The following is a 27020-nucleotide window of genomic DNA, read 5'->3' as shown; positions in this document are numbered from 1 at the left end:
GGGTCTTTGAAGCTTACCTGGAGGAAATGCAGAGGTCCCTCCACACGACGCACTCAGATGCAGGAGACAGGCGCCCCCCGAAGCTCTCCCGCCCTCCCTCCCCAGGTGCTGGGCTTTCCTTGGCACCAAGACGGCCACTGGAACCTTGGTTCACAGGAGAGGTTCACAGCGGGAGATGCTCCAGCCAGGGTCAGCAGACAGGGACAGGTGTCCTGGTGACACCGTCCAGCCGGGGATGGGCTCCCCCCCAGAAGCCACGCCCCCGGAGCTGAGAGTGGAAGTGAGGCCCAGGCCAAAGGAGAGCAACGCGCCTCGTGGGAGGTGCTTTATTTCATTTATTAACAACACGGGGCCGGAAGGCCCGGCTGCAAGACCCTGTTATCACAACCAGCCTCGGGCCCCTGGCTGGCTCTCTGCTCCCACTCCCATCCCAGGAGCTGCTGGGCTGGTGATGGGCCCAGCCTGCACCATTCCTGCCCGCGGGAGGCGGGGTGTGCCCCGGGCCCCTTGCGGGGGCCCATCCCCAACTCCCTTGAGAGAAGGCGCCCTCTCAGCCCAACAGGGACTGGGACGGCGGGTGGTGCGCCGGTCCCCAGCCACGTCTGCTGAGGAGGAGAGGGCCTGGGGACTTTCAGGGGACCAAGCCCTTCCCAAAGGGTTCCTGCCACAGGTCTGCAAGCCCCCAAAACACCTGCCTACCTGCCGATGGGCGGGGTGGGTGACGCCTGGGATCTCCCACCCCCCCACACCCCTGGGACTCTAGTCCTCACTGGAGTTGTCGAACTCCTCCCAGTCAGACACACTCATCACCTCGGACGCGAAGTCTGGGTCGGCCTGGCTGCGGTCAGGGGTCCCCCGGGGGGGCTCGAGCAGCAGGGACCTCGGCAGGGTGAGCACGCAGGCAGCCAGGCCTGAGATGGAGTTGTCCAGCTGCGGCCCCTCCTCCCAGCGGTCCCTGCCTGCGTCGTAGATGTGCACATAGCCCGTGCGGCTGCCGCGGTTGTGTGAGCGGCCGCCCAGCACGTAGATCCTGCTGTCGAGCACAGCGATGCCCGGCTCCCCATGCCCGGCCGGGAGTGGGCAGACGGAGGACCACTGCCCGGATCTGCAGCTGTAGCAGGCCACCTGCAAGGCAAGGTGCGGGCTCTCAGGGAGCTGGGGGACCCTCAGAGGGCAGGCTCCGACCGGCTGCCGCTCTGCGCCACCTCCCCAGCCCCTCAGTCGGCCTGTGGCCCCAGGCCCGCGGGTGTCTCCCCTTTGGCCTGGGGGTGCTGGCTCACTCCCCTCCACAGCTGAAGCTGAAACTCAGAAGCCAAGTGCACAGAGCACTGGGGAAGATGCAGATAAAAAGAAGAGAAGAGACGGGCTTACTGAGTCATGATGACCACCAACACTCTCTTGGGAAGTACCCGGCGGTCCAGTGGTAAGGACTCGCACTTTCCCTGCCGGGGCCCCAGGTTCAATCCCTGGTCAGGGAGCTAAGATCCCACAGGACATGCGGTGTGGCCAAAAAAGAGAAAAAAAATCGTCTTCAAAGCTACCCTAAATAGTAAACGTGGGAACCGGGGGAAATGTCCAACCTACTAGTGATCCAAGAATTACAAAACAACCTCAGGGACAAACCGTCAGCCGCTAATGAGCGGCCACTGGGGAAGAAAAGGCGCCGGCCGGGCACCCACCTGGCCAGTCAGGGCGGCAATGTGCACAGCTGCGCCGAGCCACGCAGACGCCAGCTCTGCCCCTCCTGCTGCAAGGAGGCCTGGCCGCCGGGGGCCCGAGCCGGCCTCTGCGGGCCGGTAAGCGCAGGGACATGGACACAGGCGGACGGGCGACCCTGGATCTTCGTGGGACCCCTAATTGCACAGCCCTTGGAAGCAGCAGGGGACGTGTGAAGGCCCAAAATGGGAGAGGAGCTGCCAGCTTGGAAGAGGAAGGGGCCCGAGTGGCCAGCCCAGAGGCTTCCAGAAGCCAATAAGGGCTTCAGCTCACAGCGGCGAGGAGCAGGACCTGGCCCTACCGCAGGGGCTGAGCTCTGCTGACACCCCGGGAGACAGGACGCTGACCCTCCCTGGGCTCTGCCGAGGAAACACCCCTGGACTGTCGAGCCACAGACGGTCAGCACACGCTCCTGCGGGTTTACGTCGCTGCGTTTGTGGCAGTCCGTCCCAGCTGCAATAGGAAATGAAACGCTGGAGCCTCGTGGCTCTCAGCGCTGGAGTGTCCCATCCGGGAACATCCAGCTAGGCGGGCTGAGAGCCAGGGAACCTGCATTCCTGCTGAGTTCTCTCCTGATGTGGGTACTGCTGGCCCGGGAGCCACATTTCGAGGACCACGGCTCTCACCTCAGGAGATGACCCAAGATACCCGAAGAGCTCCACAGAGCAAGCGCTGCTTCGACTGTTACCTGAAACGGCCACCACTTGGCCAACCCCAGCGTCAGCGGTCTGATGGACTCTGCACAGCCACTGGGTGGGGTGGGGCGGCCCTGAAACGAGAGGGCACACCCACAGGCGCCAGGAGCCGGCCGGGCGGGTGGATGTGCAGGAGGGCTAGCACTCTGGGCCGGGGGCCAGGTTTCAGGAATTCTTATCCCCTTTCTCCATTTTCCCAGAGTTCTGCAATGTGGTTATACTAACTTTATAATTAAAGCTTTTAATAATAGTGGACACAGGTGACACTCTTCTCTGTGACACCCTAGTGGTAGACACGTGCCATTTGTCTCAACCCCGAGTGTGCACCCCCAGGAGTGACCCCAGGCCAGCGGGTTATCCGCTGTAAGGACGCCACCCTGTGGTGGGGGTGCCAAGTGCGGGGAGGAGGTGGGCGCGGGGGGCCATGGGAAACCTAGCTGCTCCGTTGGGCTCTAGGGAACTAGCAAACGGGCATATGTCCCACGCCTCCCCCGCACCCCGCTTACCGCCATGGCCGGCCCCTCACTGACACCCGAGGGAGGCGGCCCGCTCACCTGGTGCACGTCTCTCCGGTAGCCCGCGTCATTGTTGCTGCCCCCGATCACGTACAGCTTGTCCAGGAGGGTGGCCATGCCGTGCCAGGCCCGCCGCACCGGGCCGTCAGCCAGCGTGTGCCAGGTGTCGCTCCCCGGCTCGTAGCAGTGGGTCTCCTTCAGGTAGTCCTCCCCGCGGCGGCCGCAGGTGACGTACATCTTCCCGTCCAGCGCGGCGCCCGCGTGGGCGTACACCTGCGGCCGGAGCACCGGCGTGTGCGCGCGCGCCAGGAGGCCAGGGGCCCGCCGCGAGGACCCCCGACTCCTCCTCGCCATCTGCCCGCATCCTCCCTGGACGCCCCCTCCGGTCCCCCACCTTCCCCACGGAAGATGACTCCAGGGCCCAGAGGCGATGCTGCGCTTCCCCGAGGGGAGCCGCAACCCCTCTTTCCGCACCGCCGCCCCCCGCAAGCAGACATCTGCACGGGACCCAGAGGAAACCATCACAGCCCCATCTTCACAGAAGCCTCCAGACCCCCATGCCCGCCAACCCTCCAGGCCTGTTATCAGCTCCTTTTCCTGCTCCGATATGATCCTGCGATTTTAAATATGGTGAATCACACCGCTTAAATTTCGAGTATGGAACCAGTCTTTGTCATCGACTCTATTTGGTCATGAATTTCTTTTGGAAGGAGAGAGGGGCATTTGCTAGTATTTAGTTATGAATATTCACATGTGACTGTATGTATGACACACTCGCTCTTTTTTGGGGGGGAGAGGCTGCTGTCTTGTATGGTTTTGGTATCAATTTAATAACAACTTCCTAAGGTGAAATGAGAAGTACTCTCCCTCTAACATTTTCTGGAAAAAAAGAATCGGTATTTTCTTTAAAAGTTCGGTGAGATTCTCCAGTTAAACTACCTGGGCCTGGACGTCATTTCCTTAGCAGGCTCGGGCCATTCAGATGGTCTGCTTAGTCCCGTGGGGCTCTAGCGCTTGCGCTTCTGAGGACTCCTGTTTTTCCTTCTGACAGGGTTTTAGTAACGCACCCCCCTGCCCCCAGCACTCTTGATACTTTTAATTGTTTCTGCTTTCTTCCTCAGGCTTCCTAGAGGTCTGTCCCTTTCATTCATCTTGTGAAGACCTGGTTGTCTCACTGATTTTTCTCTAAGTTTTTCCTTCCGCTTTGCTGAGTTCTGCTCTGGTGTTTATTCTGTTGCTTCTTCTGCTTGCTTTGGGCTCACTCTGCTCTTACTTTTCTAGATTCCTGAGCGAAGGGTTTAGATTACTCATTGAGATTTTTTTTCCTCCCTAATGAATGCTTTCAGTGCTACAAATTTCCCTCTCAGCACAGCTTCAGCTGGCATGCCACAAAACTTGACATGTTGTCTTTTCATTTTCACTCGGATCAAGGTCCCCAGATCCCTTGCTGGGTTGTCATCTATCTCAACCTTTTGAGTTTTCCGAGTTTTACATACACATCCAGAGTTCCAGGTAGTACTGAGCAAGAGGAAGTGGGAAGGACCCTGAGACAGGTGGGAGTGTGGGCCCGCCCTGCCATGGGCCCTGCGGAAATCCTGAAGGCCCCTGCAGGGGCTGTACGACCACCTCTGCAGACCCGCGGGCCCCCTAGCCTGGCAGTGTCCCCGAGCCGATCAGAGCTAACCCCGGCCAGCACGGCCCTGCACTCACACATCTCCATCTCCGGTCTGGCCTCCCAAAGCCTGGCTGCCAACCGGCTGTGCCCAGTGGCTCACATCTGTCATGTCCCTCCCACAGCCCACGCCTGGACCACCCACGGGACAGAGCCTGCTCCCTCTCTACACACGCACTCCCCTTGCTCCGCCTCCTCCTCCCAGCCTGGAAGGTTCTTTCTGTTTCTCTCAATGGCTGCCATCTTTCCTGGACGTGGTCTCACTGACACCTCCCCGCCCCCACACACAGTCCAGTGAGGCCCTCATCGAGCACCGCTGGGCTCGGCCCGACTCCCTTTCCGCATCTGTGCAGTGACCGAGAGCACTCTCTCCCGCTAGGCTCAGTCACTGCCACCACCGGATCCCCAGGGCTGCTGAAGGAATAGACCAAAGTGAGGAGCCTCGGCCGCCGGGGAGAAGCACCGGCTGAAGGCCGAGGCTGCCCCTCCGTGGCCAGGCTGAGAAGCACAGCCTCCCGTCCAGACAAAGAACCCCTGGAGCCCCTCCTCCCTCCCCTCCGCAGGAGATGGAGTCCGCCAGCGTCTGCTGCCCCCTTCTCCTGAACAGGCAGGGAATGCTCTCCAGAAGGGCTTCCTCCCCAAAGTGGCCAAGGAGGGGGGGGGGGGGGGGCGGGGTGCTTCCCCGTCCTGGGAAGAGCCCTGGGGGGAAGTCCTGGCCTTCTGTGGGGTCACACAGGCTGTGGAGGGGAGCTGGGGGGCTGGGCAAGGTGGGGGCAGTAAAGAGGGGACAGGAGGGAGAAGGGGGGAGGGGAGGGGAAGGGAGGGGAAGGGGGGAGGGCAGGAACAGGGTCAGGGAAGGGAGGGGCGGGGCAGGGCGGGGCGGGACGTGGAGGGGAGGAGAGGGGAAGGGTCAGGGAGGCAGCGTGCCCATCTGGCCAAGGCCTCAGGCAGGACACGGCCATCCTTCCTCTGCTCTGCCCGGTGCCCAGAGGTGCTCACAGACGCTGCGACCCGGGGTGCAGCACAGACCAGCAAGGGCCCCTCTTGCCCTGAGGTCCTGTGTCTGGTTTGGGGGTCAGGGTCTCAGCACCCAAGTTCTTAAGCTCAGAGAGCCACCCCTTTCAAGCATCACCTCTGTAAGATGAACACGTTAACATGTTCAAGCTAGAAGAAAACAAGGCACTGTGCAGGACACACAATTTACAGAAACACAAACAGGAAAAACGGCACTTCCGAAATGCTGCTTTCTGGCTTCGTGAAGGGCCTGCCCTCTGGGAGGTCTGAGGCTGTGGGGTCCTGCCTCTCCCGTCCCTCCTGTGGCCCTCTGGACACAGCCCGGCTCACCTCAGGGGAGCCAAGGGGCAGGCAAGGGGAAGGCTTCCGTCCACTGAACTGTAGGGTTACAGCAGCTGCCGGGGGCCAAGGTGAGGAGACCCAGAAGGGGGTGGAACTCAGGAAGGGGCCTCTCCCAATGCCGCTGGGAGCCCCCACCCAAGCTCAGGGCACAGCTTGTGGAGACAAGAGGGCTCTTGTCCTGGGCCCGGCCCGGCCTCCACTCTGTGAACCTGGGAGGGGTCCCTCGGGGGGCTTCCTTACCTCCCTCTTGAGCGGGGCCACGTAGGCCCAGGAGTTGGTGGCGGGGTCGTAGCGCTCCACGGCGGTCAGATCGTTGTGGTAGTCGCGGCCCGCCACCGCGTAAATGTAGCCGCCCACGACGCACACGCACAGGTCCGCGTGCTCCTGCTGCAGCGGCTGGATCTGGAACCAGCGGTTGTGCCTCGGGTCGTACCTTGCGGGACAGGGAAGAGCACGTTAGCAGGCCCGTCCCCCAACACGCCCCCACAGCCTGGAGGGCACAGCTTCCAGACCCTCGCTGACCACCCCGAGCTGCCCGATGGCTGTTCCTATAGCACCTCCATCTCACCGTCTCACTCCAAGGTCCCCACGGCTCTGTGCTCAGGGAGGCCCCCAATTATGGTCTGTTGACTGGACACCTGGGCACAACGGCCTCCAGCCAGACACCCCATTTTTAAGCCTTTGCCCCAAACACAAGTGAAATGCACTCGGCAGTTGCTTCTTCCCTACGCGGCCCCTCCCTGCCAACCAGGAAGACCACAGAGCCGGGTTGAGTGAATCTGGGCCTCAGCTTTGTTCCCTCGGCTCCGCGCCCAGTGGGGTGATGCTGCCTGCCAAGAGAAGCTACCACGAGGGGCCGCGGGGTCGACACGTGTGATGAGGCCCTTAAAGCACTGTGGCCCACGTCTGTGGTCCTGCGCCCCAGGGAACCTGGCTCGGGGCAGATCACACTCGGTGTGCTTAGGAAAGACCAGGCCGAGTGAGCCTGTCAGTGGTGGAGCCAGTCACTCACTGAGTGGACATCACGGCCCTTAGTCCTGGCACCCAGGGCCTCCTTCCACTGCAAGTCAGGAACAGGCCAAAGGGAGCACAGCGGCTGTCAGCCTGTGCCGGGGAGAAGGGCGGGGCCTCGGAGGGGAGGGCGGGGCCTCGGAGGGCCCCTGGGGGCCGCCTTTAAGAACTGAGCTTGCATTGAGAACTGGCCCTGCCAGGTGGAGGCCCAGCCGGAGGGGGGGCGCGAAGGCATGAGACATGGTTTCCTCTTTTCTGAACTGAGTACCCACTTCCCATCTAACCACAGAGTGTGCCAAGCTCTGGATCTCCCCTGGGTCCTGGGGCAGGGACAGCAGGGGAGGCTGAAGGCCGGTGTGGCTGTCTCCTCCTGGCCCGGGGTCCATCCGTGGGGTGTGGCTGGCCAGACCTGCCCCTGAGCAAGGCTGGCACCAGCTCACAGCTGCCTGAGGCAGCCAGCAACCTGTATCTGCCCTGCCGCCTGTCCACTTGTACAGGGGGAAGCTTCCCAGAGGCCCCAGATGTGGAAACCAGCCTGGAAGCCTCCAGGAGCGGAGGCCGGGGGGCCTGCCCCACTTCCCCTGCTCTGGCCCAAAGGAACAGGCTCAGAAGATCCCAGCCTCACAGACAGAAAGCACGGCCTGCTCTGGACCTCGCGCCCAGCACACGGCTGACAGCAGAGCTGGCGGTGAAGGGATATGGCCTGAGATGCGCTGGGGCTTGTGGGCCTGCCCTGCCCCTGGGCTGAGGACTGTGTGCTGGGGGAGCGGGCTGACAGGCAGCCACCTTCCAAGGAGGCTGTGCAGCTAGCAGAGTGGAGCTAAGGGCACAGGAGAGGGAAGCTGGGCCGGGCTGCAAGGGCAGAGGGTGCCAGGGTGGCTGTGCTCCCAGGCCCGGACCCTCCCTTCCTGCCACGGCACTCTCTGCAGCCCCGCACCCGCCAGATGGTGGCGGTGCCTGGGGAGGGGGCGTGGGTTTCCCAGGAGAGGAGACATGAGTGGGAGGATCCAACGCCACAGGGAGCCCCCGGCCCGGGGCCCCTACCTCCAGCAGCGGGACTCAGCGCGGAAGCCCTGCACATTGTTATCCCCTCCGATGAGGTACACGAAGTTGTTGAGCACCGCGATACCCTGGTTGGACATGCGGGGCGCCAGGGACGCGGTGAAGTGCTTCCACTCTCCCAGCAGCGGGTTCAGGTACTTGGCCTGGTCGCTGAGGACAGTGGACGGCGTGGAGTGGATGCCCCCGAAGCCCACGACGCACTGGAAGTCCGAGCGCAGCTCGGTCTGTGGGCCCTGCAGACTGGGCTGCAGGCTCTCGTTCCGGTGGTACATGAGCGCTTCGGCCACGGTGTCCCTCAGCGGGCTGGGCTCCAGCTTGTCGTGCAGCCGCTGTAGGACCTCGGCCTCCATGAGGGGGAAGCGCACGGTCTCCAGGAGCTTGGGCGGCTCGTGCAGCGGGAGCCGGTCGGCCTGCACCTGCTCCGGCGGGTAGTGGTAGAGCAGGGCGCCCTCGTACACCTCCGTCTCGCAGGACACCTCCAGTCGGTTGCTGCTCAGGAGGGCGTAGACCTTCTCCAGGGGCAGCTGGCGGTACTTGTCAGTCCTCGAGAAGGCCACGAAGTTCTTGAGGATGTAAGCGTCTAGCTGCTCGGTCAGGCGGCTCAGGTCGAAGAGCTCGGCCAGCCGGTAGACATCAAGGATGTTGTCTTCGTCCACCCAGGGCGTGAGGAAGTCACAGCAGAAGTGGATAATCTCCGGGATCTGTGGACAGAGCGGGCCGTCAAGCCCAGGCCAGGTGTCCAGGCCTGGTACCCCATCCCTGGGGCACCTTGGAGGGCCAGCACATGGGGGACAAGCCCCCAACAGTCACTGGCACCACCACCAGGAGGCGGTGGGCCGCACACTCGGAAGCGTCATACCCGGCAAGACTCGCTTTAGAATCAACACTGCAGAGAAGCCCAGCGAGTTAAACCCAAAACAGAGCCGGGTGGCAGGGGTGAAGGGAGGGCTCCCCACCTCAGGCCGGAGCCTCACCTGAAGCTGGCAGGCGGCAACCAGTGTCTCCTGGACGTTGCTCAGGCTGAGCTCCAGCTCGGACGTGTAGATGAAGTGCAGGATCTGGCACATGGCGTTGTAGGACACGCCATGGATCAGGACCTCCTCCTGCTCCATCTCCTTCAGCCCCCCAGCGAACATGCCCCTGCGCAGGGAAGACGGGGCATGGCTGGGTGACGCCCACGGCGCTGCCGGAGGGGCAGGCCGAGGCTGGCTCGTACCCTGAGCCATCCCATGGAGGCACCCACAGCTCCTGACCAAGCTTGGGACCATTCTGGAAACCTCCATCTCACACAGCCTAGGACCTGCACGTGCGCCCCCGGGCGTGGGGCCAGCGGGCTTTCTGCTGCGTCCACCCGTGTGATTCCCGGGGCTCAGCGGGAGAGGTGAATGGGAAAAGTCAATGTCCTCCACTCAGCATCCCCCGCCCTGCGGCTACTCAGCACCGAGACCCGGTCACGGGGCGACTCCACAATGAAGCCAAGTGGAAGACCCCTGAGCGCGGAGCTAAAGCCGGAGGACGACAGAGGACAGGGCGTTGCCGGGTGTGGAATTGCTGTCCAGGACTGAGACGGGGTGTCTGCCGGAGGAGCGGCCAGCCCGAGGGGCCCCTCCCTGAGGAGGCCGTGGAGGTGGAGGGCGCCCAGGACCAGGGCCAGGATGACCCTGCAGGCTGGCCGCTGTGGGGGAGGGAGCCTGGGCCACATGCTGCTAGGCAGGGTCGGGTCTGGACGGACACCAGGAAATGGAGGTGCCGTCGGGGAACTGATCCCAGGTTTGACCTAGGGACCTCAGACTCCAGGCTCCATGGGGCAGGGTGGAGAGGCTACAGCGGGGGCAGGAGGCCCAGCAGGCCTGGGGATCCGGAGGGGAGACCCGATCTGGGGCTGACTAAGGGTAGCTGGGACCCAGGGGCAAGAGGTCAGCAGGAGCCCGCCCCGGCCCCTACAGAGCAGGCACCTTTTAACGTCCCGGCTGCGGGGTCAGTCAGGGGCTAGAGGAAGCGGCGGTGGTCAGGGAAGCCTTGGGGCTGAAACGGGACAGCAACACGCTGCCAGAGTGGCCATGTTCCATTTCGACACACGCACGCACACACGCAGACTCACAAGACTGAGAGGATATGAAAGGGTGAAACGCTCCGGCCGCCCTCAGCTCCGGCCCCCAGCTGCCCTCCCAGGGCGGCACCATGCCGAGGCAGGGCCCACGCCTGGATCCGCACCCAGCTTCGCCTTCACAGGGCATCTTGGAAACAGCCTGGATTATCCGCACCCACAGGGCTGCCCCTGGGCAAAGGTGCCAAAGGACGCAGCCGCGTGCTGGGCCCGGGCTCCTCTCGTCTCCTGTCGTTTACCCGATGGGCGGCTCTGCCCCAGGGGCTGCTGGGAACACCAGGACCAGTTCCAGGAGAGCCACCGCTGGGTCAAAGGGTGCCCCACGTGCTCGCGCCTGGATGCCTCTGCCACAGCCTGTCACGAAGCCCCACCGGGAGCGGGGGGCCTGCCCTGGACACCCCTAGAAGCAGAGGGAGAGGACGCTGGCTCCAGCCGCCAGGGGGCGAGGGAGAAACCTGGCAGCGGACAGCGGACAGAGGCTTGGGTCGCGGGTTTAGCAGCTGTTTTCACTTTCTCTTCCAAAGAGTGCAGGTGCTTCGCCCACTTCCTTTTAGACTCTTATCTCCTCAACTTAAAGAAGCTGGAGCCTCTGTGCATCGCTGGTGTGAATGTAAACTAGTGCAGCTGCAGAAGACAGTTTGGGGGTTCCTCAAGACATAACACACAGAATTACAGAATGTTCCAGCAATTCCGCGTCTGAGTGCATACCCCACAGAACTGAAAGCAGGGCCTCCGAGAGACTTCTGCGCCCCACGCTCACAGCAGCTTGCCTCACGAGAACCAAGAGATGGGAACGACCGGTGTCCGTCGACGAAACGGGCAAACTGCAGTGCGACAAACCGCAGCGCGTGCTTCAGCAGAAGAGGATGATCGACACCCGCCACAGCCCGGAGGAGCCTTGGGGACACGGCGTTCGGCCAAAGCAGCCAGTCTTCAAAGGACAAGTACTGCCTGATTCCATTCATGTGAGGTCCCGAGAGCAGTCGTGGAGACAGAAGCACAAGGTGGCCATACCAGGCGGCCACCCGGGCTGGGAGGAGAGCCATGGGAACTGTTTCACGGCTACAGGATCCTTTTCACAACGTGGACCGGTTCCGGAGATTGCGCCAGAGTGGATGTAATGAGCACTACTGAGCTGCACGCTGAAAATGGTCACAATGGTCAAGCTTTAGGTTTTCTAGAAATCACAATTTAAAAAAAAGAGAGAGACACGTTCACCAAGTGTCCAGCAGGCGGGGAATGACCATGTAAGTGGAGGACACAGACAGCACGCTTGCGAGTCCCGCGGACGCAAGAGATCCAAGCAATCCATCCTCAAGGAGATCAGCCCTCAGTATTCACTCCAAGGACTGATGCTGAAGCTCCAATACTTTGGCCACCTGATGTGAAGAAGTGACTCATCGAAAAAGACCCTGATGCTGGGAAAGGTTGAAGGCGGGAGGACAAGGGTACGACAGGGGATAATATGGCATCACTGACTCGAAGCGCATGAGTTTGAGCAAGCCCCGGGAGTTGGTGATGGACAGGAGGCCTGGCGTGCTGCTGTCCACGGGGTCACCAAGAGTCGGACATGCCTGACAACCGGCAGCACAGACCACAAAGAGACCGCGGCCTGTGCCCGCCGCCGGGAGGCCCCAACCAGACAGCACCGGGCGCCACTGGCTGCCTCGGCCCTGAGGAGGCGGGGAGCTCCCTCCAGCCCAGACACCTCCTCCATACCCTTGAGACCAGGTGTGTCCCGGAATCCAGACGTTTCAGCCGGAGAAAACACTTATCTGCCACACGTATGATGTCACAACCCTCCATGGGAGCCTAAAACCAACACCTCGAATCCAAGCACCTCAGTATTTCCCAACCAAAAGTATAACAAAAATAAAGAAGTCTCATCTCAGTTCAGGACAGTTTGCATGGTTTAATGAATTTGTGCCAAACTTTAGATTTACAAACAAACTGGGGTAAAGCAGAAGAACCCAACTCTCCCCTTCCTCTCAGAGACCATCTGTCTAGACAGACGGGACAGCTCTCCACCAACAAAGCAGCTCTGGGGGACCTCCGGAGGGCAGGGCCGAGGGTTAGCGACACCCTGGAACCCAACAAAGCACAACAGAGCAGCTTCGAGGATCAGCGGTTTGGGGCTGAGAAGTCTGAGATGGGCTTTGCAGGAGCCACTGTGTGGAGGCTGAAGACTGGGTGAGCGTGGCGGGGGGCAGGGGCACAGCCGCGCGCGCCACGGTTTCCCATCCAGACAGTGATTCAGCGGCGGGCATGGGCGCTGGACACGACTCCGCGCCCCTCGCCTGTCTGGAGAGGCCTACGCGCCAGCTCAGGCTGGTAAGCGCCTTGCATCAGAGGAGAGGCTCCCTAACAGGGACCAGCTGCCCTTCTGCGAGCAAGGCCCAGGGACGGGGGTCTGTTGCCCCAGGAGCCCGGGCCTCACGGAGGGTTTCACACTCTGATTCATGAATAACTCAGCTTCCCGTGTTGGCTGACACCACAGAGCAGACCAGGGGGCTGTCAGCCCCAGCTGCACGTCGCCGAGAGCCTGGCAGACACCCCACAGGATGTCCCCTGCGGGGCCCAGCTATGGGCCCACAGACTCCAAAGGCCTTCGCTTCACCCTCACTCGCGTCAGAGACCTTTCCCAGTCTCACTGCGTCATTTCAACCTGAGTTAATAAGCAAAATGAATAATAAAGAAAAAAACCCGCTGAACCTTGGGAATCATTATTTCACACGTGTTTATCAGAGATAAGTCTGGGCTCTCCCTGGTCCCAGAGGGAGAGGGTGTCAGCCTGCACAGTGACCAGGCCAGAGAAGAGAACGCCTCCCAGCAGAAGCCCGCCCAGGGCCAGCTGCCAAGGGCCGAGAACGGCTCCTGGAGGACGCGGGAGACACAGGAGGCCTCCTGCAGGCAGGAGAGGCGGCGCCCGCCCCCGGCCTGCAGGAAAAGGGCCGTGACTGGGACAGACAGTCGATGTGGGGAGAGGAGTTCCACGTGGAGGGCTTTCGAGGGTGCGGCCAGGAGGCCCTGAGCCGGGGGGACCCCAGTGCCAGACCTTCTGGGCTCTGAGACCTCCCTGAGGGGGCTCCTGGCCACCCTACCCCGGCCGCTGCCTGGGATCTCAAAGCTTGTGAAGAGTAAACGCCCATGAACCAAAGGGACGCTGCTGTCCCTGGACACGCCTGCCCTAAGGCGCCAGCCACCACTGGGTCGCCCTCTCCATACCCTCCTTCTGGAGAACAGGCTGCACTTACACCATAAAGAAACATTTTGCTCATTAGCTTCTAAAATCCAAAGACGAGAACTATAGCTGAGCCTTGAAAAGACAAGGACCCGACGGGATAGAGCCGGAGCAAAGGGTCTCAGGCCCAGAGCCCTGTTCACCGTGGCGGCAGGGGGGCCGCCCCTCGCTGGGTCAAGTCGGGGTGGAGGCATCCACTCTGCCCAGTGTGCCCGGTGCTGGGCAAGCCTCACGCAGGAGACTGAGAAACTCAGGGGGTCACAGCACCCGCGGTATGAGGAGGTGTGAGCAGAAGGCGGCCGGCCGGGTAAGCGTATGAACGCGGCTATGTGGACGATGTGTGCGCAGGGGCTATGTGGACGATGTGTGCGCAGTGCTGGCCGCCCGCCTCAGTCCTCACGGGAGTCCCCAGAGGAGCCGGGGCGCGAGTGGGCTTCCTGACAGTGTTACAAGAACAGTGCGTGCGGCTGAGATGAAGGCACAAAGCCTCATAAGGTCTTGAAAAAGGTGGTGGTTACAGAGGCAGCGAGAGCCAGTGTGGCCCAGTGGGAACAACAGGCGTCCAGCTCTTTGGAACATTCTTCTCAACATTTCCAAGGGCCTGAATGTTCTTTAAAATGAAATGACAGGGAGCCAGAGTAAAGTAGAAAGAAAATCTGTACCACACTAAGATACTGTCACTTACTGCTAGAAAATTCATTCTGGAAAATACAGTATCGGACACCACCTTTCAAACAAGAACAGAGAACGCGCGCCTACTGACCGGAAGTAGTCGCAGGAGGCGGCCAGCAGGATGCGGTGGGCCTCGAGCTGCTTCCCCTCCACCACCAGGACCACATCGAAGAGGATGCCGCTGTCCCGCAGGGCCAGCAGCCCCCGGAGCAGCGCCTGGGAGTGCTGGGCGCTCCGGTAGGTGCTGCTGACGCAGTGCGGGTGGGAGGGCTGCGTGGGCAACTTGCAGAGACGGGCGAACTCCTGCTCTTCCGCCATCCTGACCACGGCTCCCAACCTCAGCTCCGCGGCTGTCAGCTGGCAAGACACGGGGCAAGCGTTGAGCCTGGGGGCCACGCAGGGCTGGCTGCGCTGCTCTGGGGCCTCCCTCGCGCTCACCGGTGCTTTCCCCGGAGGTTCAAGCCTCTAGCACCCTCTTCCCTACCAGGGTCCAGACTTGGGGCCTCCTTCCTCCCGACCTGTGTTCCTTCACAACTAAGACCCTCCTTCCTATTTCATTTCCTTTAGCATGGCTGTGAGACAGAAGGTTCTAGAGATGGACCAACCCATGGGAACCCAGCCGGTGGACCCCGTGTGGTGAACCTCAGCGTGAGGCCCCTCAGCCAAGGAAAGGGGACTAAAGACAGCCAGTCCCTCGGGGCATTCTAAAATCCCCAGAGGACAAACACGAGGACCAGCGCAGACCAGTTCTCAAGGGCTCTTCCTCTCTCCTGTTGCGAAAGAACACTGGGTTCCCAACGCAGGAATGGACGCAAAAGAAAAAAAAAAAAACACCAGGGGCCTCCTAGAAGATCGCGTGGTTAGAACTCCATGATTCCACTGGACGGAGGGTGGGACAGATCCCTGGTTGGGAAACTAAGATCCTGAATGCTGAGCCAACCAGAAGTGACTAGGGACAGCTTGCTGCTTCGGTCAAGGGGCAGCCAATCCGTCCTGCACCAAGCTGGGGGATCAAGCTGTGCACCCTTCAGGCCACAGGACCGCCAGCCAGCGGGCCGTGCTGCAGGCCACGAACATCTGCCTTCCCCACCTCTCGTTCCTCCATGATCCCCTCCCCTAATGTGCTGCTTCTTCAACCCCCTACTGGACCTTTGAAAGAAAAAATGAGAAAGAGATTCTACAATAAACAAAAAAGTATATGATGAAGCTTAAATTTCCTTCCCACTTAGGTCCCCAACCAGACTGTCTCTCAGAGGCAAGTATTCTACTTCCCCCACCCTTCCGGGCAGCATCGATGCATTTGCAGGCAAAGCTGTAAAACTGAATTCCCCCGTCTTAGTAGATGTTACACCTTCACCTTACATCCCTCCCACAGTCCACTGTATGGGTAATCCTACTTTATTTAACCAGTCCTTTTCAGAGGGATGTTTGGGTTTCTGCCAATTGTTTGCTGGTGCTAAGTTTTGCACTGAAAATCAGAGATTTGCAGTGTCTGTGGTCGCTAAGTGAGGAGCATTTACTGAATACAGAGCTGCTGGTTATCTTAGTTTGACTGAGTAGAGGACCTTTCAATAAATACTGCCAAAGTGCCTTCCATAGAGGGTGTACCAATTTATTCTCCCACCAGCAAAGTGAGAGAACCAGATTCCAATCAGTGTGTAGGACACCAATAGCGTTTCTTTTTAATCTTTGCTGACTTAACAGATTAAAAAAACAGCATTTCACAGGCTAACTTTGTTTTGGTAACTGACGAAATTTCAAAAAATAAGAAAGTGGAACGAGGCACATCCTTTAGGACTGCCTTCCCACGCCTGTTTTTCTGAAATAAAGTTTGTTTACCCTGGGAGCTCACTTTCTGGCACCTTCAGTGAAGCCCTCCCTTAGACTCAGTATACCCTCAAACCGTAACGATCCCAGTCATCACACAGCAAGGCCCTGTGTGCAGTCCTGCGAGGGAGGAGAAAGGAGGCTTCACGCCCCAAGCAGGTACAAACTCAAGGACGCTAACACGCATTTCCGTAAACTCATGGAGGACAGGGTCGGAACATCTCTGAAGAAATGTCCGACGACACCCTTTACTGAGGAGGCACCCCAGTCTTCTGCAGGGCCCCAGTCAGCGTCTGCACGAGGCAAGGTCTGCAACAAAGGGAAAGGGGTCCCAGTCCCCGGGGCGGGGGGGGACCCGCGGCGCGGACGGGGGAAGCGCTCTGGGGCGTCGCGGCCGCGGGGCAGGGAGGCGCCCGGGAACAGGCGCTGGGCCCGCGGCGGGCAGAGAGGCGGCCGGCCCTCTGGGCCGAGGCGTCGCGCTGACAGCATGGCTTCCAGCGCCGTCCGGTTCCATCCGCGCTGCGCGTGCGGGCCGACGCGGGCGGGCCGGGGTCCAAGGTCGCGTCGGGGGAGACGGGGTCCAATAGGCCGCCTGTTGCAGGGCAGCCAGCGAAGCGCCAGGAGGCGGCCCCGAAAGACGCGGGGGGCGACAGGCCCGCCCAGGGCCCGCTCGTCGGCGCCCCCAGGGCCCGCCGCGCCCGGGGGTCCCGCCCGCCGCCCCCGCCACGTCAGGCTGCGGCTCGCCTCGGGCCGCCGCCCCCTCTCCGCCTCAGTGTGCTCCGGGCCGGCGCCCCCGCCTGCCCGCGACAGCGCCCGCGCGTCCGCTCCGTGCCCGGGGTCCGAACCCGGCCCCGCGCACCGAAACGCCCGCCGGCCCGCGACCGTCGCTCACCTGGCGCCGCCGCAAGCTGAGGCCGCACTCGCGGGGGCGGGGCAGGGAGGGGCGGGCCTCGGGCGTCACGTGGGCACGCCGCGCAGGCGCCGTGACGACGCGGGGCGGGAGGCGGGGCCGGGGCTGTGGAGGGGCGGGGCCACGGCGTGGTTGGGGGCCCGCACAGAGGCGGAGGACCCGTGCTGCAGAGTCTCCGCGCGGTTCTCGGTTCCCTACCTCCTCGCCCGGCGCGGCAGACCCAGCAAACAATGAGGACGTGAAGGAATGCGTCTGGCAAGGGGTGGCGCCCTGTAAATCCGTTCCCTCCTTCTTCCTCTCTGTCCCTCCCTCGAGGTCCCCTGAGTCTCCCGCCGCCTGCTGGATGCTGGCGGGGACATAATCACCGCCAGTGTGAACAGGTGTTTTCCTGTTTACCAAGATTCTAGAGTCAATCTAGGAAGTCAAGAAATACCTGGCGTAACAGGCAAACTTGGCCTTGGAGTATAAAATGAAGCAGGGCAAAGGCTAGTACAGTTTTGCCAAGAGAACGCCCTGGTCATAGCAAACACCCTCTTCCAGCAACACAAGAGAAGACTCTACACATGGACATCACCAGATGGTCAACACCGAAATCAGATTGATTATATTCTTTGCAGCCAAACATGGAGAAGCTCTATACAGTCAGCAAAAACAAGACCGGGAGCTGACTGTGGCTCACATCATGTTGCCTTGTTGCCAAATTCTGACTTAAATTGAAGAAAGTAGGGAAACCACTAGATCATTCAGTTTTGACCTAAATCAAATCCCTTATGATTATACAGTGGAAGTTACAAATGGATATAAGGGAATAGATCGGACAGATAGAGTGCCTGATGAACTATGGGTGGAGGTTCGTGACATTGTACAGGAGGCAGGGATCAAGACCATCCCCAAGAAAAAGAAATGCAAAAAGGCAAAATGGTTGTCTGAGGAGGCCTTACAAATACCTATGAAAAGAAGAGAAGTGAAAAGCAAAGGAGAAAAGAAAATATATACCCGTTTGAATGCAGAGTTTCAAAGACTATAAGGGAGAGATAAGAAAGCCTTCCTCAGTGATCAATGCAAAGAAATAGAGGAAAACAATAGAATGGGAAAGACTAGAGATCTCTTCAAGAAAATTAGAGATACCAAGGGAACATTCATGCAGAGATGGGCTCAATAAAGGACAAAAATGGTATGGACCTAACAGAAGCAGAAGATATTAAGAAGAGGTGGCAAGAATACACAGAGAAACTATACAAAAAAGATCTTCACAATCCAGATAATCACGATGGTGTGATCATTCACTTAGAGCCAAACATCCTGGAATGCGAAATCAACTGGGTCTTAGGAAGCATCATTACGAACAAAGCTAGTGGAGGTGATGGAATTCCAGTTGAGCTATTTCAAATCCTGAAAGATGATACTGTGAAAGTGCTGCACTCAATATGCCAGCAAATTTGGAAAACTCAGCAGTGGCCACAGGACTGGAAAAGGTCAGTTTTCATTCCAATCCCAAAGAAGGGGAATGCAAAAGAATGCTCAAACTACCACACAATTGCACTCATCTCACACGCTAGCAAATTAATGCTCAAAATTCTTCAAGCCAGACTTCAACAGTACATGAACCGTGAATTTCCAGATGTTCAAGCTAGATTTAGAGAAGGCAGAGAAACCAGAGATCAAATTGCCAACATCCATTGCATCATTAAAAAAGCAAGAGAGTTCCAGAAAAACATCTACTTCTGCTTTATTGACTATGCCAAAGCCTTTAACTGTATGGATCACAATAAACTGTGGAAAATTCTTAAAGAGATGGGAATACCAGACTACCTGACCTGCCTCTTGAGAGGCATGTATGCAGGAGAGACCTGTATGCAGGTCAGGAAGCAACAGTTAGAACTGGACATGGAACAACAGACTGGTTCCAAATAGGAAAAGGAGTATGTCAAGGCTATATATTGTCACCCTGCTTATTTAACTTCTATGCAGAATACATCGTGAGAAATGCTGGGCTGGAAGAAACATAAGCTGAAATCAAGATTGCCGGGAGAAATATCAATAACCTCAGATATGCAGATGACACCACTTTTATGGCAGACAGTGAAGAGGAACTTAAGAACCTCTTGATGAAAGTGAAAGAGGAGAGTGAAAAAGTTGGCTTAAAACTCAACATTCAGAAAACAAAGATCATGGCATCTGGTCCCATCACTTCATGGCAAATAGATGGAGAAACAGTGGAAACAGTGTCAGACTATTTTGGGGGGCTCCAAAATCACTGCAGATGGTGACTGCAGCCATGAAATTGAAAGACGCTTGTTCTTTGGAAGAAAAGTTATGACCAACCTAGACAGCATATTAAAAAGCAGAGACGTTACTTTGCTAACAAAGGTCCTTCTAGTCAAATCTATGGTTTTTCCAGTAGTCATGTATGGATGTGAGAGTTGGGAGTATAAAGAAAGCTGATTGCCAAAAATTGATGCTTTTGAACAGTGGTGTTGGAGAAGACTCTTGAGAGTCCCTTGGACTGCAAGAAGATCAAACCAGTCAACCCTAAAGGAAATCAGTCCTGAATATTCATTGGAAGGACTGATGCTGAAGCTGAAGCTCCAATACTTTGGCCACCTGATACGAAGAAGTGACTCATTGGAAAAGAACCTGATGCTGGGAAAGATTGAAGGCAGGAAGAGAAGGGGGATGACAGAGGATAAGATGGTTGGATGGCATCATCAACTCAATGGACATGAGTTTGAGCAAGCTCTGGGATTTGGTGATGGACAGGGAGGCCTGGCGTGCTACAGTCCACGAGGTTGCAGAGAGTTGGACACGACTGAGCGACTGAAGTGAACTGAGAGTAAATCTGCTTGCCAGCCTGCAGCCGGGTCCTCGCACTCCAACAAGAGGCTCCTGTGTTCCTTTTTCTCCGCCGCCCCGCAGAGGACCCTATCCTGGGAGGCTCAAGGGCAAAGGCCGTGTCTGGAGGATGGAGAGCTCTGAGGGGAGGACAGAGCTGGGATAGCTCAAGGTTGAAAAGATTGGGGTGGGGGGGCAGGCAACTGTGGATGAGGGAGGAAGTAAGCAGAGAAGCACTGTCCTGGCCACGCACCCCACTGCGTGAGGCTCCAAACAAGATGAGTAGACAGGGCCCTCCCAGGAGCTGATGTTCTCAGTGGGAGAGGCCATCCAGGAGGACTTTTGGGAGGTGGTGGCCACACAGCTGTGTACCAGATGAGGACTTTGCGGGGAGCAGAGACAGCATTCCAGTTTGAAGACTGTGTCCGCAGATCCAGTCTAGCAAGTGGTCGGCCGGCCGCCAGGAATTTCTAAGCATGAAAGGAAACTTGGAGACCAGACCTGGCCCTCCAGCCTGGGTCAGCCTGGGCAGGCTGATGCCAGCTCATGTTGCAGAGACTGGCCTGGAGGGGCAGCAGGGAAGCGGCTGGGACCTGGGGAGGAGGCAGGTTCCCCAGTACCTGTAGAGGGGAGTGATGCGTGAGGAAGGGTCAGCCCAAGTCATGGTAGGGGACAGCCGAGCTCCCCTCATCACAAAGAGACCGGAGCAGGAGTAGGTTTAGGGAAAGACAAAGCCCTCCAGGGGCCCAGGACGGTGAGGAGGCCGCAGATGTCCAGCTGAGAGTCTTTCTGGGGGAGTCATGCCCTTCTGGAGGTGATACACCGAGCCAGGACAGGAATGGGGAAAGGAAGGTGAGCCGAGTGCAGAGCACACTGGTTTTCCAAGGGCACCCAGAGGGGTAGGGAGGGGGTGACCGCAGAGGCCCAATGGGGCTGGAAGAGGGAGTCCTCTCCCAAGGGTAGCAGCAGTCAGCCTGCAGTGACTGAGCTGTGAAAGGAGGAGAAGGCCTCTGATGGTTCTACAGAAGAAGAGAGAGGCTGGAGGAGGACACCTCCTGGGTAGGAGAGAGGAGCTGGCGGGTGGGGAGCGGTAGGGTGAGTGAGGACAGGAGGCCCGGAGCAAGGCGGGGGCACTGGCCGGGGACTGTGGGGAGAGGACACGCCCCCGTCTTCTCTGAGCTGGAGGGACCGTTATCTCAAAATACAGCCGGCTCGAGTTAGTGGTCCCCGCCACAGAACGTCCGCAGGAGAGGAGGGGCAGGGCGGGGGAGGCCTCAGGGAGGGGCGGGCAAGATAACCTGGTGCCCTCCCAGGGACGTGTCAGCTGCCGAGCGAACCCTCTGTTCCCCGAGGGTCCGAGCTCTGTCTGCTCCTCCATGGCTGCACTTCTGCAGAACAGGGCTGGCGCTCAGCAGAGGAAGAACAAGAAGGGGGAGCTGAAGGAGAGAGAGGCCAGGAGCAGAGACCCTAGGTAGCAGGCTAGTGTAGGCTGAAGTCTCCGCCCAGCGGAAAGGACCTTAAAGGAGAGCGCCACTGTGCTTGTCTGCAGAGCAGTTTGATCACAGCCATCCTAAACAAGCGAAAAACAGTTGAGACTGGCGAAGACATTGGCAGCAAGTGGCGAAGAGTCTATGAAAAAATTCATCCAGGGAATCCCCTGGAGGCCCAGAGGTTAGGACGTGGTGATTTCACTGGCCAGGAAATTCACGATCCCACAAGCTGCACGACACAGCCAAAAATAAAAATTTTTAAGCACAAAACAATAAGAAATGATATTGAGTCCATTAAATAAGTGGAAACGAATGTGAGCAGTTAACACTCAAAAGAGGACAAAAACCAGAGAATTCCCTGGAGGTCCAGTGGTTACGACGCCTGGCTTCCAATGCAGGGGGCGCGGTCTCCACCCCTGACTATTATCAGGGCAACAAAGTCCTGGCGCCCCGCAGTCAGGGAAGCCCATGCTCCAAGGGGGACAAGCCCATGTGCCACAAGTAAGACCTGACCAAATAAATAAATGGGTATTTTAAAATATATACATCAGAGAAAGTAAAAACAGACCTGCAAATGACGACGTACATCAGTGAATGCATTTGTAACGTAACTGAAAATAATTATTCAGAATGCATCAGGAAGTTTCTTTCCCAGCTATTTCTTTGCTCTCGGCTGACCTGGGTCTTGCTTGCTGCACAGGCTTTTCTCCAGTTGCGGCGAGCCGGGGCCGCTCTCCGGCTGTGCTGCGGGGCCTTCTCACTGTGCTGGCTTCTCCTGTTGCTGTCCTCTGGGGGACACAGGCTTTAGCAGTGGTGGCGCACGGGCTCAGTTGCCCCTCTGCACATGGGATCTTCCCGGATCCGAACTGGTGTCTCCTACGTCGGCAGATGGACCTTTAAGCACTCCAGGGACTTTTTTTTTTAAATAAGAACTTTTAAAAGTTAATAATTAGAAAGTCAACCAATGTGAAAAATGATAAAGGGTCTTTACTGGAAGCTCACAGAAGAGGAAGTCCCAGCGGGTATAAACAAAGGAAGTCGAGTTCAATGACAGTAATACTCAGGAAATGCAAATGTTGCACCTCGCTTTCCCACGCTGGTAAAGAAAATATTATTCTGACACCCGTCGAAACAGTAAGAAAGACTACTCAGGAAGACTACTGCCGTCCTTGGGGGCTCTCAGTGGGGGAGGGCTCCGGTTCACCTCTGAGTACAGCAAAGAGAGCTAGGGCCAGAGTGAGGGGTTGCTGGCTGGAAGGTTGCTACATGAGATGTCAAGGGGAAGGGCATTCTTGCTGCCCTGGCCTAACGGGATCATCCAGGGTGGGGAATGAGGAACTTTATCAGGTATCAGGGCTGGGTGTACCCCTGGAACCGGTCAGGCAAAGAGCTGCATCTAGGCTAGGCAGTTGGGAACAGGTGCGGTGCCAAATGTGGCACTCAGAGTGGCTTACAAACATGCCTGCAGGGACCTCCCCGGCAGTCCAGCGGTCAACAGCCCACTTCCCAGGGCAAGTGATGCCACTGAGTGGAGAACTGAGCTCTCACATGCGTCAGCGAGGACCCAGTGGCCCACAGCTAGGACCCGAGGCGGCCAGATACATAGATTTTAATTCGTTTCAAAAAAAAAAATGCCTGGAAGATCTTGACTCTCCTCCCACCAAGGGGTGAATCCCAGTCTTTCTTCCTGTCCTTGAACGTGGCCTGGACTTCACGACTGGTTCTAAGGGACAGAATGAGACATAAGGGAAATGAGTGATGGTAAAAGGCCTCAAGCCTTGCGTCTGGCTCTGTCTGTGCTCCGTGAGCGCCCCCCGCCTCGCCCCCCCGCCACCAACCCTGCGGAGAGGCCTGCGTGGACCCCAGACCTCCGTCAAAACCGGCCCCCACTTGCCTGCCAGGAGCCAGCTGTCTGGCAATCAGACCCTCCAGCCCAGCCAGGCCGTCTGAGCACGGTGATCCTCGGCGTCCCACAGCTGTTTGGAACCTCACGAGACACTGAGCCAGGGGCTTCCCTCTGGTCCAGTGGCTAAGACTCTGTGCTCCCAACGCAGGGAGCCCAGGTTCAACCCCTGGTCAGAGAACTAGATCTTGCATGCCGCAGCCAAGACCCAGCACAGCCAAATGTAAAAAACAAGAGAGAAAAGAGAAAAGAAAAAAGCCGGAGCCAGAACCCAGCTCAGCCTCTGCTGAATTCCTGGCCCATGGGGGGATGGAGACAACGGATGTTTATGATGGTCATTTTCAGCCACTTGGCTGTGCTGTAACTTGTTACACAGCGTCACATAACTGATACCTAGACCTGTTGGTATTGGCTATCGACGTTTAAATAAAGGCACAGCGGCTCTCTGCAAAGCAGCAATGCCAGTTCTGGGCATCAGAGGAACACCCCAGATGAAAGCAAGACAGCGTATGGAGGGTATTCACCGCTGCAGGCGTGTCTTCAGTTGTGAAAAAGCAGAACCAAAGTGGAAGCGAGACAGGAGGGAAGGGCGCAGGGAAAAACCACGACAAGAATGATACAGCCATCGAGGATACGACATTAACTGGTTAGAACCAAGTAGGTCCAAGTGGCAAAAGATCTGACTGCCAGTGATCTTTAGTCTCATTATCTGCTTGTTATAATATCTCATTATCTGCTTGTTATAACCCGTTAGCTAACTGACACAGCGCTGAGGCCAGGACAGTTCCCAGGTCAATCATAAAAGGCCAGAAAGCAGACAGTAGTCTAATTCCTGGAAATCCCTACCCTTTCACCTGGAGGCCGAGTGTGCTACAATCCATGGGGTCGCAAAGAATTGGACACAACTGAGCGACTGAACTGAACTGAACTGAACCCCTTCCCCAGAGGAATTGAAATAACACTCCCACTTAGCCACTGAAATTTGTTGTTGTTCAGTCGCTAAATTGTGTCCAACTCTGCCACTCAGCATGCCAGGCTTCCCTGTCCTTCATCATTTCCTGGAGCTTGCTCAAACTCAAGTCCATTGAGTGGGTGATACCATCCAACCATCTCATCCTCTGTCGTCCCCTTCTCCTCCTGCCTTCAGTCTTTCCCAGCATCAGGGTCTTTTCCAGGGAGTCAGCTCTTTGCATCAGGTGGCCAAAGTATTGGAGCTTCAGCTTCAGCATCAGTCCTTCCAAGACTGTTCAGGGTTGATGTCCTTTAAGATGGACTGGTTTGATCTCCTTGCAGTCCAAGGGACTCTCAAGAGTCTTCTCCAATGCCGCAGTTCAAAAGCATCAATTCTTCTGGGCTCAGGCTTCTTTGTGGTTCAACTCTCACATCCACGCATGACCACTGGAGACACCACAGCTTTGACTGGATGGACCAGCCAAGTGACGTCTCCGCTTTTCAATATGCTATTTAGCTTGTCACCCAACCTGGGAAAACGAAACACCCCGCAACCCAGGGCCGCCTCACTTTCTGAGAGGGACGCGTTCTGCCCATGGAACCTGTTTGTCTATACACAAACTGGCTTTCACTCTCCTGTGGCTCACTTCTGGATTTTTTCCTGCGTGAGGCCCAGGCTTCTCACTTGGCAGCTCGTCCCAGGGACTCACCTGATTTCTGGGACATGACCATCCACTCACACATGTCCCTTCTCTGGCAACATGTGTCCATAAATAAAGTGGTTTGGTACCTGACCTGAAGCAGGTAATTTAGAGGCTGTGATGTAGCAGTGACTCTTTTTTTTTTTAAACCGAGTGACCAGGGATACAACCCAGGCCCCAGCAGCAAAGGTACCAAGTCCCAACCAAGGGGCCACCAGGGAATTCCCAATAATAATGTCTTAACTTCACCAAATAGCCAAGTAATCCCACTTCCCAACTGTTCTCTACATGTCCTTCCTTACTGAATTTTGAAATTTGTTGGCATCAAGGTTCAAACAAGGTCCTGGCGTTGCAGACAAGTGGGGTGGCTCTGTCTGGTCTTCCCAGGTGCCGCTAGTGGTAAGGAATCCTCTTGCTGCTGCAGGAGACATAAGAGATGTGGGTCGGGAAGATCCCCTGGAGAAGGAAACGGCAACCCACTCCAGTCTTCTTGCCTGGAGAATCCCACGGACAGAGGAGCCTGGGGGGCTACAGTCCATGGGGACGCGGAGTCGGATACGCCTGAATCGACTTAGGATGGGCCCCCCTGAAATCTATCTTGGCTTATCTTTGTGTTCCCCTTCACTTGTAGTTTTCTTCTTCTTCTTCCTTTTCTCTTGTTTTTAAGATAAGAAGTAGATTTATCCGGATTCAGAGAGAAGCACACTGCACAGACAAGTGCAGCCTGTCACTGAGGGAGACTGTGGCAGCCTGTGTTTTTCTTCTTGTTGAGGAAACCGGACCCTTTGGTTTGTAGCCTCACCCTACCTGGCTTTGCAATTCGTAATGTGACAATCACTGCTGGGTACACGACGTGCTTGGGAAAAAAGGTAAAAAAAACCTGTAAAGATTATGTGATATACTCTTGGGGAGAACTGTGCTCAAGAGAGAGCTGGGCATCGTCTGGACCACACTTTTCTGGGCTATCAGATTTCCTTGCCATTGAACGAGTTTACAACGCTGTACATTACAGATAATCACAGTGCAGAGTAATTCTTGTCCCTAGACGTGCAAATTCTGCCAGATGGGGGGAGATCCCATTGATTTCTCTCACTCGCCGTGGGAGAGGTCAGTCTTGTCTATATTTGCATATTCATTTTGAAACGGAGAAGGACCCTGGGGTCCTTGCTCCCCCTGACAACCACACACCATGTCGTACACCAGGCTTTTGTCTGTAGAGAACCTTAGTCAAAGAGTGAGTTTAATCAGATAAATGAGAAATGCAGAAACAAAGGAGAACAGTCAAAAGAGACCAAATGATAATACTGTAGTCATTAAGCATAGTCAAGGACCTATAGCTCTTTCTCAAGGACTGTAGATAATATTCTGAGCCATATCCTGTGAGCTGTCTTACAGATACTAAAACCCCAGGTGGAAGAAGTTAACTCCACGATGACCAGACTGTACCCACGACCCAAGCTGCCATAGTTCCGAGAACTGGCCTCAAGGAAATGGGAACAAACTGACCCTGGAACTGAAGATTAACTGGACCTAAAACAATCAAGATGATGCCGGTCAGACTGCCCGATGTCCAATTTGAAGATGACTGTCAGAGCTGACTGTGCTGCTTCCTGCATGTGGGCTCTGCGTGCACCCCCCTACACTCGTGTCTATAAAATCTCTTGCCTCACTGGCTGGCCGGGGCTGGGATGGGGGCTGGGGAGTCTGGCTTTGGACAGATGTCTCCACCCTCCCCTGCCAGTTGCCAGCATTTAAAGTAAAGCACATTTTCCTTTCCATCAGCATGGCCTGCTTATTGGCTTTTGAGCAGTGAGCAGCTGGACCCACACACACCCCCACTAACAATTTCAATACTCCTGAATATTAAACAGCTGCTAAGAAGTTACCAGCTTTCTCATCAATGAGTTAATGAGAGTTGTGGTTTTACTTTTTCCAAAAAATGTTTTAAATTAATTTAAAATTTTTTTTAAAATTAATTAACATATTTTTGGCTGGATCTTCATTGCTGAGCGCGGGCTTTCTCCAGCTGTGGCACATGGCCTCCAGATTACGTGGGCTCAGTAGCTGTGGCGCCTGGGTTTAATTGCCCTGTGGCATAGGGGGGGTCTTAGTTCCCCGACCAGGGATCGAACCCACGTCCCCCGCGTTGAAAGGTGGCTCCTTAACTACTAGACCACCAGGGAAGTCCCTGAAACCACCTTCTTTTCATCAAGATCACACACCTGCTCTCAGGATGTAATGAAGCTCAAGTTACTTACGTGTCATCACAGAAAGAATTCAGTGAGAGACAAAGCGATAGGTGAGGAGCAGGTTTATTTAGAAACATTCCATGGAAAGAGTGCAGGCCATCTCAGAAGGC

General features: G+C 57.1%; 1 protein-coding gene and 1 long non-coding RNA gene across 9 annotated transcripts; one reads left to right on the top strand and one right to left on the bottom strand.

Moving 5' to 3' along the window:
• Positions 1-298: 298 nt before the first annotated feature.
• On the bottom strand, positions 299-22123 carry KLHL22 (kelch like family member 22). Of its 8 annotated transcripts, none has more exons than XM_086349195.1 (8): positions 21785-21924; positions 14139-14404; positions 9002-9167; positions 8010-8728; positions 6195-6387; positions 2966-3199; positions 2405-2485; positions 299-1125 (listed from the first exon to the last, which is right to left on the bottom strand). In XM_086349195.1, the coding sequence occupies exons 2-8, from the start codon at positions 14363-14365 to the stop codon at positions 760-762; spliced, it is 1986 nt and encodes a 661-aa protein (XP_086205321.1). In that variant the 5' UTR covers positions 14366-14404; positions 21785-21924; the 3' UTR covers positions 299-759. The 8 variants fall into 8 exon arrangements, with proteins under 8 accessions (XP_086205321.1, XP_086205322.1, XP_086205320.1 ...); XM_086349196.1 differs by lacking the exon at positions 21785-21924 and adding an exon at positions 21675-21699; XM_086349194.1 differs by lacking the exon at positions 21785-21924 and adding an exon at positions 16767-16804.
• Positions 15963-26547, top strand: LOC147355913 (uncharacterized). The gene is made up of 2 exons (XR_015144869.1): positions 15963-16181; positions 26057-26547. It is a non-coding gene; the product is annotated as an uncharacterized LOC147355913 (long non-coding RNA).
• Positions 26548-27020: the final 473 nt, after the last annotated feature.

This window comes from Bos grunniens, chromosome 17 (assembly GCF_055505025.1).
Source record: "Bos grunniens cultivar Pamir isolate PY7600 chromosome 17, Bosgru_T2T1.0, whole genome shotgun sequence".
NCBI classification, from domain to species: domain Eukaryota; kingdom Metazoa; phylum Chordata; class Mammalia; order Artiodactyla; family Bovidae; genus Bos; species Bos grunniens.
The sequence above is the reverse complement of the archived record's forward strand: the minus strand, read 5'-3'. Positions and strand labels throughout refer to the sequence as shown.